At 37.2% G+C, this 17,474-nt stretch overlaps 1 protein-coding gene across 4 annotated transcripts in view; it reads right to left on the reverse strand.

Annotated features, from left to right (window-relative positions):
* Nucleotides 1-9,959: 9,959 nt before the first annotated feature.
* The window catches only part of LOC306852664 (vesicle transport through interaction with t-SNAREs homolog 1A-like), a 139,840-nt gene continuing 132,325 nt past the window's right edge, over nucleotides 9,960-17,474 (reverse strand). For 3 of the 4 annotated variants that reach the window (XM_079389673.1, XM_079389672.1, XM_079389675.1), the window contains one exon: nucleotides 14,106-15,056. In XM_079389673.1, coding sequence (XP_079245799.1) covers nucleotides 14,963-15,056 — 94 coding nt within the window. In that variant the 3' untranslated portion in view covers nucleotides 14,106-14,962. Of the gene's footprint in view, nucleotides 15,057-17,474 lie in introns of all 4 variants that reach the window. The other variant, XM_079389677.1, reaches the window with a different exon arrangement.

The raw sequence follows: 17,474 nt of genomic DNA on the forward strand, positions 1-17,474 counted from the left end.
GAAACACAAGAAACGAGTGGAACGCTCTCACTTACTTCACTTTTCTGCAATGTTAAAGCTGAAACATACTCTGCGCAAGTGCGTGAACACAAGCGCACGTGTTGCCACAAGGGGGGAGCCATAGCGAGAATTGGACCTTTTTTTTTGTCAGAATTGCATGATATAAATTCACAATTGCGAGATATAAAATCGTAATTCTATATATCTATATATATCTATAAAATTTTGACTTAATTTCTCGCAATTGCGAGTTTTATATCCCACAATTCTGAGAAAAATGTCAGAATTGCGAGATGCAAACTCAGAATTTTGAGAAAAAAGCCAGAATTGTGAGGTAAAACGTCGCAATTACCTTTTTTTGTTTTTTATTCAGTGGTGGAAATGGGCTTCCAGAGGAAAGTGGAACCACTTTTGCAAAGGCAAAAGTCTAAATCTGATTGGCTGACTTCTACAGGTTTTCCTGTTGAATTTAAAAGAGATGTATTCACGTTTACCAAAAGGATACAGGAAAAGTATTTTATATTTATTCACATACTTTAATTTTTATGACCAAGACGACACAAAAAAGATCATTATGATTAAAGTAAGGTGATTTTGTTATGAGAAAAACTTACAAACAAACAAATTGCACCACAAGTTATTAACTATCTACTAACAAAATCTACAAGGAATATTAATGATTTTAATAATCCAGTCATTTAGTCAAAAATGGCAAGATTTATTTGTTTTGTTAGGGGGTTAATTAACTCAACCCAAATGCATCTTATTCATATGAGAAAAAAATTCAAGATGTATACAAATACATTCTTCTGCAACACTGCACTAAACTATGGATAAACAATTGCTATTTTTTTCCATGTTGTTTTTCTTCATTGTTGATACATGTTTAAATTCAAATCCAATTAATATAGACATAAATAAAAAAAAATATGGCTAAAACAAACAAACTTTCTATAAATGATCACTCATTTTTACTTCAGCCTACTGCAGTATTCATATGAGCCCCGATTCTTTGTCTTTGTCTTTCCCACAAATCCATGCCAGTCTTCAGTGAAGTGTTCATTTAATAACTCATTAAACGGAGCAAAAGCATGTTAGATTTCCACCTTTCAAGTCCAGAGCCGGTTTAACAAGCCAGGTGTTGGTGCGTTTGTATTCAGGTGGTGAATATGTGAGTGTGGCGTAGGCCGGTCTGCTTAAGCCATTACTGCGCCATTAAGACCAAAAAGAGCTCTGGAGTCAGTGAGTGGAAAAAAAGAGCGGTGAGGGCCTGAGAGAGCCGCCAGTCAAACAGGTGAGCTCACTGTGTGTTTCTGTCAGTCACATCTCTCTGAAGTTCATTTATAGAGGGGCAAGATGCCTCACTAGCTCCTAACAGGTAAAAGGTATCATAATATCATCCCCTCTGAGAGAGCAGCACAACCTGATGTGCTCTTTCAACTGTACTAAACTGAGTCCAGGTCACAGAAGTTTGGCCTGGACTGCCCTGATTAAGAGAGAGAGAGAAGTTGAGAATAGAAAGGCAAGCAAAATGAAAAATGAAGCACTGACCGACTGATCCATTGGAGATTCAGCACAAAGAGGTTGTTGAGGGGACGTTGGACCCTTGCTCCTTCAGCTGCGGTGTGGACAAAGAGTCAGGGCCTTTCATCCGTGGCGCTGAGCACACTCAATATTTCATCCTGTCCTGAAGGCCAGAGATGCTCAAGGCCACATCTCAACTTGGTCTCAAGGAAACTCAAAGCATTTTTACCCAAACTGAAACCCACCCAGAGCGCCCCTCACGCCTTAAACTGATGCACAAACATAGACTCAAATTCATCGGCTAATATCTCTGCTGAAAATATCGACTAGTTTTACTTGTGAACATTTTAGCTAATTCACCACCTAGACCAGTACTAAAAACTAGTATTAACCAGACTTTATTTTACATGCTGGTCTACACTGGTCTCTAGGTAGGCCTTTAATCTCTGTGGTTGAATCTCAGAGAAATCAAATACATACAGGAGCACCATTTACAAACCATAAGGGAATCACATGCTTCGTAGTTGCTTTAGAAAAACACTTACAGAACCACAGTTGATTCCTAAGAGACAATAGTAATCCCATAATGCACTATTTACTGAAACATTATCACTGAAAGTGTGCATGACATACGATAAAGTTGAGACAGAATCTTTGATTTTTTTTCTGCATGATTTTAGGAGGGAAAATCTGTAAACAATGTATACATTACAAACAATGAAACAATCAAAAAAGTATATATATATATATATATATATATATATATATATATATATATATATATATCTAACAGTGTGAATGTTTTTTTTTTTACTCTGAAGCAGAAATAAAAAAAGGCATTAAAGGAAAGTTAACCCAAAAATGAAAATTTGCTGAAAATGTACTCACCCTCAGGCCAACTAAGTTTGTTTCTTCATCGAAACAGATTTGGAGAAAGGTAGTATTACATCATAGCTCACCAATGGTCCTCTGCAGTGAATGGGTGCCGTCAGAACGAGAGTCCAAACAGCTGATAAAAACAACATAGTAATCCACACGACTCCAGGCCAATATTTAACATCTTGTAAAGCAAAAAGCTGTATGTTTGTAATAAATGAAGCCATCAAGGCATTTTTAACTTCAAACCATTGCTTCTAACTTAAATACAGTCTTCAGTGAAAAAGCCTTCTCATCTAAATCAGGAGAGAAATAAGAACAGATCAAGCACCATAAGTTCATTTCAAATATGTCTGGATTTTGACGTGAAAAGACAACGGGGATGGACTTTTTCACTGGAGCATTAGTATGGATTAAGGACTCATATTTTGTCCAGAAGCAAGTTAAAATGCCTCAATAATGGATTTGATTCTTACAAATTCGCAGCTTTTCACTTCACAGAACATTAATTGATGGACTGGAGTCATATGGATAACCTGTGGGTTATTGTGACAAACGCATCTACATCTTGGATGGCCTGGAGGTGAGTAAATGTTTAGCTAATTTTAGTTTGCTAATTTAAAGAATGTTACTCCATTAACCAAATTTACCATGAAGCAGCTCAAACTGTATTTCAGCTTTTTCATTCCTTGTGTCCCAGGTCACAACACAAGCAATAACAGACGCTTTTTGTACGAGGACACAAGGTCCACTCTCCTTCAAGAGAGAGTGGAATCAATCAGCTTCAGCTAAATCTCATCGTAGCATTTCAAACCGAATCCAAAATTACACACATGCTTCTCGCTATTCTGTGTTGTTTTGTCTCATTTTCCTCAAGCCTGCCGTTATCAGACAGTTAAGATGTGTGCATTTTCAGGCCTTTGACTGCTTGCTTCCTTTTTTTCTGGCACAGGTGTGTACGTGTGTGTGTGTGTGTGTAAGTGTGAGTTTGCGAACGTGCTCTGGCTTTGTTTTTCTTTTTGAAAATTCCTTTGATGTGCGTGTTTATTTATTTGTGTTGTGTGCAGGCCTTTTCTGCGGTTAAGGCTACAGTAGATGTGCTGTGCGCAGCTCAGACTGCCATCCATCACTCGTGAACCTCTTTGACGGCTGAACCTCTGACCTCCTCTTCCCAGCATCCTCCTTTTCCTACTACAGGAACACTTTTAAAGTCACATCGTCCCCAGTCCGATTTCATCAGGCTTTGCGTGTACCTGGACAGATATTAGAATATGAGAGGGTAATGGCGTATTTCCCTGGAAATGCCCAAATCATTTTATATTGTTAGTAATACATTTTATAATATAGATTTGCAGGTGAATCAGAGAATAAATATCATAAAAAGTTAAGGAAGAGGGATGTCATTTATGAATGTCATTATAAAGTACAAAAAAAAGTTTTTTTCAACAAATGCTCAGTATAAGAAGGTACTAAACAAAATGTTGATTGCTAAGTATTGCACTTAAATCCAAACTAAACATTGTATGAAATATGTTATGCAATTTTGTTTTTTTGATTAATATAAACTACAATTCAAAAGAGCTCACCAAATCTGCATTTATTTGATCAAAACAGTAAAATTTTATTCAAATTTAAATAACTATTCTCTGTTGTAATCTATTATAAAATGTCATTTATTTCTGTGATGACAAAGTTGAATTTTCTCCAATGTTCAGTGTCACATGATCCTGCAGAAATCATTGTAATATGCTGCTTTGGTGCTCTTCCTATTAAAGAATTTTTGTGGAAATCATGATATATTTCCAGGATTTTTAATGAACAAAGTTCAAAAGAAAAGCAATCATTTAAAACAGATTTATTAATTCATTTAGTTAGTTATAGTTAAATATTTTTGTCACTTTTGATCAAATTAGTGTGTCCTTGCTAAACAAAAGTATATATAATATTTTTAAATCCCAGATGTAAGCTTTATATTAAAACCCCGATTTCTTAGGTTTTACAATTTTCTAGAAATAAATATTAAATTAAATAAATGTCCAAATTAAACAGACATGCTTTTTTAAAATAAATAAATAACAGAATGTTAACCCTGTTGCATATTTTGCCTAAAAAGGATGCCTCTCATAAGGAACTAGCTAGTTAGGGAACAAATGTTTTATATATATATATATATATATATATATATATATATATATATATATATATATATATATATATAACCTATACACATATATAACAAATACACTTTAATGCTAGATTAATTTTATGTTAAATAATAACTTGTAAAAAATTATATTTGATGAGTCTCACAACAAAGAGTTCCATAAAGAGTCCAAACCATCAATACGAAATAAAGAACAACTACAATGGAAGAACTTACCTTAAACAGACACAAGATCAGTCCAGTCTTCAGCTTTGACCACAGTATATGAAGATGCTCTTCAAGATGCCAAGAGCACAAAGGAGCAGGAGAGATACGCCTGATCCTTCACATGGACAGACTTACTTAACCTGAATCCAGGGACACTCTCATTCAATTCAGACACACAACTGCCTTTTTTCTTCTTTTTATGAATTGTTTGTAAAAATAAAACGAGCAGAAAAGAATAAAGTTGAATGTTGTGTCAAAGCTGCAAGTCTGCTTAAATTGTTCTCCATTCTTTTCGCTTTCATTTACTTCCCTTCTCCTCTATTGTCAGTCGACTAAGAATGTTTTTCTTGCATAAAAGCACACACTTCACTGAAAATGACTGATAATTCCGACTGCCAACGAAACATATTTCTCAAGAGCTCTGTCCTTCAACCAGGCATGTGAAATTTATCATAGCATTCAAAAGATGCTCATCACCATCCTTGTCTCATGCTTCCTCAAGTGTTTACTGTACATACCTGTGTAAAAACATTCTCTTTAAACTATATATACGTCCTCCACTCACTCACATTCACCTTGATATAAATTCGATCATCGCTTTGGTTTGCCGTTGGATAGGCTGAAGATTTTGAGCAAATCAGCTGGAGATAAAGACCCGCTCTGCCAGTTCATTCTCTTTTCAATTTGGTCTTTAAAGGTGTAAATATGTGATAATTGGGGTTGGAGAGATCTCTGAAAGTGTCAAGTGCATGGTTTCACCTCATTCCTGCCTGTATTTGCACGGTATGATGGAGGTTTAGCTTCCTGCCTGCTGGGCTTCCTTGCACTTTATTGGCTACATGGAGACTGGACCTCTCACAAAAAACGAAATGAATTAAAAACAAAAATGCAGCCATCTAAATAACTTTGTTTAGAAAATTACAGCGATAGCATTTCACACATTTAGCACATAATACACGTAATTCACGGTGGCTAGGTATTCATTACCAGGTATCTGCTATAAATAAAACGCAAGCCAGAGCAGCATGGTTCTTTTGGAGAGTTGCTGCCAACTGTGAGTATTGGCTGTGTTCTGTCAGTCATGCCTGTGAGAGGTGCCAGTAAATTCTGCGTTTGTGTTAGAGACGGTGATTGAGCATAAAACACTCACCTAAAAGCACACAGGAATAAAACAACAATCACTCAGGTCACTAAGACAGCCTCCAATGTAGTTTCATAAGTGGGTGGCTTCTGGAAGCTTTTGGATGGGGGCTAAAAAAGAGAACAAGCACCAGAACATACATTTCATACTCTGGATGGATAAAAATATACAAATAAATAAAATAAAACCTTAACATTATGGAACAAACTAGTAACATTTAGAGAACAAAGGCAGAATTGTGATGATAAACTTTCTTACAGGTGAAATAAATAGTAAACATATATTATCATACTTTATCCTTGGTTCTCTAAATATTACTAGTGAAAAGCCCATATAGGAGAATTAGATAATTTAATATTAAAATGACATAAAATATTAATAAAATAAAAAAATAATAATACAAAAATAATAAAAATAGGCCTTTTATTACAATAAAATAGTAGTATCATTAAAAAAATAGATTGAAGTATTATTAAATAATATTGTTAAAATGATTTAAATCATGATAATATAATACTAAAGTAAATCCACTGTAAAAAAATATTATTGGTGTATGTTTTACAAGAAATTACTAATTCAGTCTTTCTACTTTATTTCAATGTTATTTGCAGTTTCTATGTAATTAATTTTGAAGTAGAAAGACTGAAATAGCACTTTCTTGTAAAAGATACTCCTAAATAAGAGTAGACTCCTTTGTTTTATAAACCATCTTATATATATATATATATATATATATATATATATTCAAAGTATTATATATATATATATATATATATATATATATACATATACATATATATATATATACATATACATATATATATATACATATACATATATATATATACATATACATATATATATATATATATATATAATACATTGAATAGTTATTTTAAATATGATTTAATAATACTTTAATCTGGTTATTTTTATATTCACTTTTTTAAGTGAAAATTCTACCACTTTAATCTCATAATGTCTTAATTCTAATAAAAGGCCTATTATGAAAAGCCTATCATGAAATTTCAACTTTATTTTTATTATATTATATATATTATTCTCCTATTGGGCTACAGAAAACCTTATGAATTATGAACAGAATAAATCAGAAAGGTCACCATGCAGTAAGACTTTTGTCAAGGTTTCTTTTGACAATAAATGCTGCGGGATAGTCTTGCTAAAAGCCTGTCTGTTCATAGTAGGAAGCATTTTTTTTTCTCCTTCTTGAATTGTTAGATTTTTCAAAAGACTTAATTAGAGTCAAGCCATTCATCTACTTTAAAAGAATTTTGTGCATTTAGTTGAAGCCAACATTTGGGATTCTGGAAGATCTGACAAAGTCCAACATTTAATCACTGAATTATTTTTAGACCAATTACTGGTTTGCCCCGTTAAGAGCAAAATCCACTTTCCAAATGATCATTTATCCCTTTTCTTTGCCCAAAAAAAGAGCGAGTCCTTTCAGTACTACATTGTGTGTTCTGGGCAGGTGTTTCAGATCATTTCCTTTTCTCTCGTCCATTCCTCCTGCCCCCTACGCTGATTTGAATTTCTGCCCTGGCCTTTGGGGATCCAGCGATTTGACCATATTTTATTTATCAATTTTTGTAAAAGCTAATATTCAGCAGCTGTAATCTATAGCAGAATTACAATTTTCAAGGATTCTGATACAGGAAGGAATGAGTACAATGCTGTTAGGGGAAAAAAACAAAAGAGCAGAAAAGAAAAAGAGAAAAGGGGTTAAAAAAACCCACACGAGTTGTCTTTAAAAATAAATGAGAAAATCGGTAATCCCAGAGTCACTGCATGGAAAAAAGAAAATCAATATTTCTCTCAATTCACCTGGGCCATCCAGAATCCTTGAAACGAACAAAAGTTGTGAAATTTGTTGCCAATACCACACATCTTTCTCAGAGAGGCTGCCATCTTTAAAAATAAACTAGCTTGTGAGAGCGAGCGGGTGAGCGTGTGTTTACATGTCAGGGTATAATGTGTTTACATGCCGCAGAAACAACAGTTTCTAATTGGGTGCAAAGTCAAACAGTAGGAGCCTTTGTTCAACCTTTGCAAAGTTTTGTGTTTCTGAAGCAACCGCTCTCTCTGGTCATCTTCAGGGGCAGGCAAGCACGGAAGAGAAGAGGGACATCATACAGATTTTGTAACCTTTGAACCATCCATTCAATTGACCCTGTATGCCAACCTGCAGGGACCCCCTTGCATGAATCTGCCTCCATTTCCTGCCCTGGGAGAAAAACGCCAGACCAGAGCTGCCATTGGATGCACGCTCATGAATATTTAATCAATTCCCCCAGCTAAGGAGGAGGTATCGCCGAGGGGGACTGAGAGACAAACATGGGGGGGCCACCGCCGTGCCCTTTTCCAAGCGTCGCGTCAAGACAATGAAACGCAGACACACACACATACACACACAAGCCCCGGTGTTTATGGAGCACCATCACACACACACAAGCTTCAACCACAGAATCCAGTGCCCCCCCACCCCCTTCAGTCCGGGCCATCTACATACGGATGTGCTAAGCGATGCCCCCCCCAGTTCATTAGTGTGCTCTTCAGTAGCCTGTCATAGAGTATGTGCTCCATCAAAGCTGATTGACTCTCGTTTTCCAGAGAGATGTCGCAGGGTATCACCGCTCGCTCAGATCTTCTGCTATGGGGAACATGAATGGCAGGCTGCCTTTTGAAGACAGTGATTTTCCACTGATGCCTCCCAGTTGGAAATTTAGAATCTTGTCTGGTAAGACACCATATGCAAAGTAAGTCATGCCATGCAACCCAACAGTCAGGCCATGGCATCCTTCACTCTCATCTTTCTCCACTTTCATAGTCCAGCTGAAACATCTACATAATGTAAATCAACTATAAAAAACACCAAATGAACAGTAACTTCACTGAACATCTACTATAATCAGCTACTATAGTACACATCTACTAATCTATAGTCAGCTATTATACAGCAATAGAGACATACTATATATGATCTATCTATCTATCCACACTACATGTCTACATATAGACATGTAGTGTTTATTGTAATAATATCATAAATATATATATCACAATATATAATCTATGTATCTATGTATGTATCCATGTATGTATCTATCTATCTAACCATCCATCACTGCCAGCTACTATATAGCACTAGACATATCTATCTCTACATATAGACATTGAGTGTTTATCGTAATATCATAAATATATCCATCACAATATATAATCTATCTATCTATCTATCTATCTATCTATCTATCTATCTATCTATCTATCTATCTATCTATCTATCTATCTATCTATCTATCTATCTCTGTCAGTTAACAGAAATCAACACAGACATATATGAATTATCTATCCCTTCAAACAGACATTTAGTGTTCAACTATCGTGATATATATGTATAATTAATTAAACTTATACACAAAGACACTTGTATTTATGCAGTTAGTTCCTATATAGCAATCTATCCATCTTATATGTGAATTATCTATGTCTAGGTATATATATATATATCTATATACAGAAATGTATATGGTCGTTCCAAATATATACGGTCACCATCTCCAACTGAGTGACTACTACTATATAGAAATATCAGCATACTATATATGAATTACAATATATATATACTATATAGACAGATGTATTTCTGTTTCCTTCTCAGTATATGTGTAGAAACCTCTAGAAGGAACCTTATAAGTGAGAGTAGGTCAGTGTAGCAGAATTGGAGGGTGGAGGTGAGCAGTGTTTAGATTATGCGATATAAGTCAGGCCTGCTTCTTTGTTCAGTGTGTAACTTCTGCCTTCACACACACGCTCACACCATAACAGCACAGAGGAGACAAAGGGAGAGAGTGAGTAGCACAAGGGTGGTGGTTTGACTGGTTAAAAAGTCAAATGTACCGTGCTTAAACTCCATTCTTCTGTTCCACAAGGATCCTTTAAGACATCGGCCTGCGAATGGGGCTCAAAAAACAACATGTGAAGAAAAGTGTTGAAAACGACATGTCTAATGAGAGCAAGGACACCAGCAATACAATACTGCTTTAATGACAGTGTTGAACCTAGACAAGCTTTTAGTATATCAACAGAAAACACTATTAATGAAAGTAATCACCATTTGAACAAACATAAGATTATTCTGATCATTACTGGGTCTCTGGCCTGGAGCAAACAGCCACATGTAAAGTCACACCCACTAACACACAATAGTCCACAGTGCAAACACAGTATCAGATCCAACTGATGGGTATTCACTCACATAATGGGACACACCAGAAGAAAACATAATTGACGGATGTCATGTCACATCAACTGCATTCATTATTCACAGGAGAATGAGGATACTGTCGTGTGCATTTGTGCAACACGTTTGTACAATTGCACACAGTTACCCAGATAATAAATTAAAATAATAATAAAAAGGAAACCTATTATCCCACTGTGCTTGACAAAAGAGGCCACAGATCTCCCTACACTAACTTGAATCTAACACACTATCACTCACACACAGAGCCATCTGTATTATCTATAGGGTGAAATATTATCCCTGGATGTGTAAACGAATAAAAATAGAGAGATGCACAGTTTCAAATGTGGACCTCCCATCATGCTCTCCAGCAACCTCAGAAAACGCACAGTCAGCAAACACTGACGCTCATTTCATGCAGGCTGCTAATGTGATATCAATTGAGTGTCAATTTAAGGGCACTAAAATTCAAGAGAGAGGTTCTACCCACCTTTGATAGTTAAATGATTAAAATTATTAAAACAAATTATTACTCAAAATAATAAAAAGTTATACATTAAACATTTTTAACATTTACAACCTTTTAAATTACAGTACTGTAAGAATTTATTTAAAGTAAAAAAGCAAATAAAATAATCCAAAAAGTAAATAATATTTGTTCAGTTTTCATCACAGTTCACATACATCTCCAATTTTATTTCCAATGAAATCTTCTATAATGCTTTTCTAACTTAGAAACTGAAAAAAGCTGGGTGGAACTTAGTAAAAAGAAAATCACGATGATGCTAAAAATGCTAAACTAGCTAGCTAGATGTCAGTAAATCATGAGCAAGCTAGCGCCCATCTCTGCCGTGACCGCAGTGGGTCTTGCCTGCCTCTTTGTAGCCTGTTCTGTGATAGGAGCTAATCAGAGTCTCTTTCTCACTAAAGGATTGCTAGCCGAAGTCACTTAGCAGGGTTAACGTCAGGCATAATTAAATATTAAAAGTGTGTCTGTAACTGCCACTATTGTTGCCCCTCGGAATAAGATATAACCCATTTTTGACAAGTTTTCATCCTACAGTTTCAAATCAGCTACAGAGAAGAGGGTAATGAATAATCTACTTCATATTCCAAAGGCACCCACTGCTTGGAGAGAGAGAGAGAAAGAGAGAGAGAGAGAGAGAGAGAGAGAGAGAGAGAGAGAGAGAGAAAGGAGGGAAGGAGACAGGGAGGCATAGAGGGTGAAAAAGAAGGATAAAAACAAAGGAAGAGCAAAAAAATAAAAAACATAGGGAAAAAAATAGATGCGGCAGATGATACCGCCAGCCTGCCGGAAGTGTCACGTGGCACACCTAATGTTTAAATAATAAAAAAGGGGATATAAACAAATCATTAGCCCCCCCAATGGTTGTTTAATGCAATTTCTTAATGAACATAATAGCCACAACTAATAATGAAAGAAAATAAAAACATCTAAATGGGCCCCAACTTATCGTCAGCGCTCAATTATTTCCTTGTCAACTTGTTATGATTTAATGAGCCCCAGTGGGACTGACGGCTGTCAGTCAGCTCTGACTTTTTGACACCATTACAACTTCAAATAGAGCCGCAGCCACGCTGCTTTTCCACCAGCCACACACTGCTGAGAGGATCTGACAGGCCCGAGTAGAGAGAAAGAGAGAGAGAGCGAGAGACAGATAACGCACACACACAGACTGAGCCAGCAAAACACACCGACACACATCCGAGTCATTACACGCACAGCCGACTGATGTCTCGCATACACACACGCAGGTGCAGGAAACGAACGCGCTTGCTCGTCCCCCGCACACACATACGTGCGAGAAAATAAGGACAAACAAATCTCATCACTATCGTACTTAAACGCACACGCTCTTTCTCTCCACCGTTTGATGCAAAACCCAATCACAGAGGTCATTATCTGATGAGGTTTGTTAAACTGGCAGGATTCAGCTCCCCCTCGTCCTTTCTCTAGCTTCCTCAACTTAATGATAACTCTCAATAGGTTGGCCCCACATGGGACACACGGAGACGCACTATTTTGTTGGCCATTAATTTGGTGCTTTGAAGCCGTAGCTATGAAGCAGAGGCAGAGAAAACCCCCCACCAGGCTGCTTCCAAAATAAGACAATCCACTCGGCCTGAAACAGAATATCAAATGCCGTCTGCCTGTCTGTCTGACGATCCGTCTGTGTGTCCGTCAGGCACCTCGACCGGCCGAGGTGTGCGCATGCGTCCCGTGTGGAAGGGGTGTTGAGCGTGGGGTGTTGGTAAGAGAGGCAGCGGTGTGCTAATCAGCAGTGTTCCAAAACCTAGTGAGTCACCTACGTAGGCAGCATATATGCACATTCTCTATGTGAAGGCTGAGAGGCCTAATAATATACTGTCTTTAAGATTCCTTCGATTGAGTAAATTTTAAAACAAAATTGCACATATACTTTTAAGAAAAAAAGAAATCGCAGAATGCACTGACAACTCTGTGAATTTTTTTTTTAGAAAAATTCAATACTGAATACTGTTATAGCTCAATGTAATTAAAATGGTTCGTTTTACCCAATATTTGTGTGCTTTGTACGTTTATGCTTAATTATAGTACTGTGCAATTAGCTTAGTAACATGCTAATTGCTAACTCGATTTACTAGCATGGATTATTTGTCTTTATGCTTGACACATTGTTATTAGCCTAGCAACATGCTAATATTGAAAAGGCAAACTGAAAATGAAATGTTGATGGCAAATATAACTGATTCGCTAAAATCGATTATTTGACTGTTTAAAACATTGTCGTTAGCTTAGCAACACGTTAACAGCTTACCTTTCTATAAAAATTTAAAAAAACATCCAAGAGGACAAATAAAGTGAAGGGGGGACGTGTGTGGCCAAGTATGGTGACCCATACTCAGAATTTGTCCTCTGCATTTAACCCATCCAAGTGTACACACGGTAGTGAACATACACCCGGAGCAGTGGGCAGCCATTGCTGCGGCGCCCAGGGAGCAGTTGGGTGTTGGTGTTGGGTTTGGCCTTGCTCAAGGGTCTCACCTCAGTCGTGGTATTGAGGGTGGAGAGAGTGTCGGTTATTCACTCCCCCACCAACAATCCCTGTCGGACCTGAGACTCGAACCCACGAGCTTCGGGTTACAAGTCCAACTCTCTATCCAGTAGGCCACGACTGCCCATATGTGAAATGTTGTGAAAATATAACTGATTTGCAAACACTAAATATTATTTACCTTTATGCTGAAAGGGATAGTTCCCCCCAAAATGAAAATTCTGTCATTAATAAAACACCCTCTTGTCTTACAAAACCCTTAAGACCTTCATTTATCTTCGGAACACAAATTAAGATATTTTTGATGAAATCCAAGAGCTTTCTGACTATTCAAATATATCTTAATTTGTGTTCCAAAGATGAACAAAGGTTTCATGGGTTTTTAATAAGTAATTTTGATGAGTAATTAATGACAATTTTGTTTTTTACTTTTGGGGGAACTATCCCTTTAACACACTGCTTAACAAGCTAACAGTTAATTTTTTCAAACCAATTGTGAAGTTGGTCTCCTGTGTGTTCAACACTGGGTTTTGAATCAGTCATTTAAGAGGTTTAATTTCAGCTAGTGATGCTGCCTTAGATGTCAACTGCCTACGTATGCATTAGACAGCAAAATAACTCACTGGGTTTTGGAATTGAGCCGGAGTGTATGGCAATAAACACAAAGGAATCCTCACATAAAAATCAGATAAACTAACAGAAATGAACTGTACTATTAGTACACAGTCACTGTTACCTTCTCTCTTATAGATTAATACTCAACCAGCAGGTGAAAGCCTGGAGCAGACTCACAAATTTAGCATATTTCCATATTGATGCTTGCTAGTTGGTCCCCCTATAGGAACAATGAAGCACATTTGCAACAGTATTGTACAGTAGAGACAAATAATATAATTTTAATGTCAAACACTATGGCTAAAACAAATTCAAGATAAATTGAAAGAAAGTTACAGCAAAAAATACATCACAATTAATCTGAAATGACAAATAAATACAAGAAACATTTCTTATTAGTACGACTGACTACAGTTACTATCATGCTGTCAGATTTGATTAGTAAAGGTAAAAGTGGACATGGATGTTTTCTTGTTCAAAGCAGTCCCGCTGGTTTAACTAAACGCATGCGAGGTCTTTGCTGACCTTAGAGGAACAGCGTGAGAAGCTACTAATCCTGGATGAAGGGGGACAGAGAGACGGGCGCGTGACCTTTGGGCTGTGTGTAATGTGTGATTCTGCACCATGTGCTAAATGGTACTGCACCGGGGGCCTTGCCTTGTGTACGGCTCACACACACACACACACACACACACACACACACACACACACACACACACCTGATGGATGGGATTTTACTAGTTGCTTTACAGAAAAAGAAAAGTAAACATTAAACAGCAGGTTATGACATACGTTGATGTTCATCTTCATGTTATTCATCCATCTGATGTTCTCATCATGGTCCTTGTGTCCACACGTCCGTGTTGGGTTTGTCTATGGGTCGGTAAGTTTTAAAAGTAATGGACGCAGCATAAATATAAGGGGAGAGAGGGTGAGAACGGTCCCGCTCCGCTCGAGAGCAGCGAGGAGAGGCCCCCTGTCACTGCCCACCAGGAATGATTCATGTGAACAATTTGTCCTAATTACTCCAGCCCAACGCTTTTGTCACTATTAATCTTACACACACGCTCGTACACACTCACACATGCACTCATAGGGCCAGTCAGTGGAGATCAGTGCCCTCGCAAATTGAAATAGATGGCCAAGATGATGGTGAGGAGGATGATGGCGCCCAGGATGAAGACCAGGAAACGATTCTGAATGATCCTGTGGGTGAAGAGAGGGAGAGGTGGAGAAAAAGAGAAGACAAGAGAAAGAGATATCACGTTAAGGACATTAATTAGACAATAGTAAAAACTAAAACTTCAGATTAAACATTTTCACACAAAACAGGCATGCATGTGATCGAGTACATGCCCTGCATCAAAAATGAATTTATTTTTCCTGACTGAACTCGATAAACACATTTCACTTCAGTCAGATCTGTCTTTTAAAAAATAAAATAAAAATAACAAACAGACTTTCGTGCAAAACATGTCACACGGTGTGACAACTTTGCCTTTTTCCTCTCCATCTATCTGCAGACACGCTTAAAGCATTTACTTTTCTGTGAAATGTAAAAAGTGTGGATTGTGGCGTTCCTCCAGCTAATAAATTTCACATATTTACTGATGGAATTCTCCATAAAACCCACTTTCCTACTGTCACGTGACCAAACCAAAAAGGTAATTTGTGCCTGCAGGGCTTCACAGATTCACTCAGTCATTCACTAAATTCTACACATCAATTCATTCACTAAATATTCTGGCCAATAATTGTGATTTCAGCTACAAGTTCACTATATATCGGTTTGGTTTTTGAAATCTAATTGTGGACATTTATTTCTTCCTGTTGTCTCAAAATTAATAGATATGCATATTACATATAAAGTCTCTTATCCTCGCTAAGGCTGCATACATTTGATTAAAAACACAGTAAAAGCAGTAATATTTCAAAATATTACTACAACTTAAATAATTGTCTTATATTTGAATATAGTTTTAAAATGTAATGTATTACTGTGATGGTAAAGCTGAATTTACTGCCGTCTTCAGTGTCACATGACCCTTCAGAAATCATTCTAATATGCTGATTTGATGGCATTTCTTCTTATTATAATGTTGCTGCTTAATATTTTTGTGGAACGATGCATTTTTTCAATTTCAAGGCAAATCACAAAATGCAGGAAAAAAAGTGTTTCCATTACAGATTTGTGCAAAACTATTGCAATATTTGATAAATGTCGATAAAAAAACAATGACGGCGTTTCCATAAACTGATGTTATATGACTAAAACGTAATTTTTTCCTCTCACGATAAATCATGACGACGGATGTTGGTAGGTTTACGTATATCGCAGTAGGTTAATGCCACGGCGCAGCTGGTATAAACACAAGCGTTGACTAGAGTAGCCGTGTCGGAGCCGTAATGCGCCGCAGATGTGTTCAGTGTAAATAAGGGGTTATCTATCCAAGCATTAATGGCAAGGAAAGCCACTTATACTTGAGAGTGTCCACGTATGAGGTGTTTCGTGGAGGATATAGTACATTAAAGAATGATCATGTGATTTTTACATACACCAGGTGATCTGTAAATGCGAAAAAAATCCATTGCAGTTTCCATTGCAGTCTTGCGATATATTCCTTTTTTGAATTGCCTGAAAAACCACCTCATGTGAGCGTAAAACGTTTTTCCGATATATGGGAGTTTTTGCAAAATTGACGTGTTTCCATTAGGTGTATTTTCAATTCGCTATTTCAATTTGCACAATTTGAAGGGTAATGGAAACACAGCTAAAGTGATTCTGTTTGTCTCTACTCGGAAGTACAAAAAAAGAGCCAAACAAACTGTTTGAAAAGTGGCAAAGTGGTACAAAGTGGGTGTGTGGACAGTACAGTGACGTTGAGAGCAAGAGTTGTAGGGTTGAGACCCTGGGATGATCTCTCGGGGGGAGTTTCTGTCTCCTGTGTCATTCCTGATAAATGACAGAATTATCCCATGTGCTGACATGTGGAGAGAGCAGGACCACTGTCCACTCCTATAAGCAGGAGATGAATAACTCACACACACCCATTCATCACCACTGCAGCCGAGCAGCACTCCGCTGCATCCTACACACACACACACACACACACACACACACACATCTAACACATAAAGAGATGCATGGTGAAAGAAAGCAAAATGGCATTACAAAAAACAACTCAATGCTGCAGCTCAAAACCGACTAATATTCATGTGTGTCTATGCTCTGAGATGTTTATTTTGTTAAGATAAACCATCAGAGGCTTTTCCGCCGCATTGACAAAAGGTGTGTTCTGATTGGACGCTGGGCCGGCATAATTCATAATTGGGAGTGCATGCTTGGAGAAGGACATTAATCAGAGCATGTTTAGCAAGGCCAGATCTCCCACATGTCTCTTTAAGTAACATTCATTATTTACACTGGCTACACACACACATAAACAAACTCCAAGCAAGAGGACAGACTGTTCATGAAGTTCAGAGATGTGCTGGTGCCCAAAGGGACAGGAAACAGCCGTGGGAGAGGGACGAATGGGAATTCTTGGGTCTGTATAAAGAATGTGTGTTACAGGATGGTACAACTGGAGGTAAATTATGTCAAGATCATGCGAACCTTACGGT

This window comes from Barbus barbus (assembly GCF_936440315.1).
Source record: "Barbus barbus genome assembly, chromosome: 32".
In the NCBI taxonomy this organism is placed as follows: domain Eukaryota; kingdom Metazoa; phylum Chordata; class Actinopteri; order Cypriniformes; family Cyprinidae; genus Barbus; species Barbus barbus.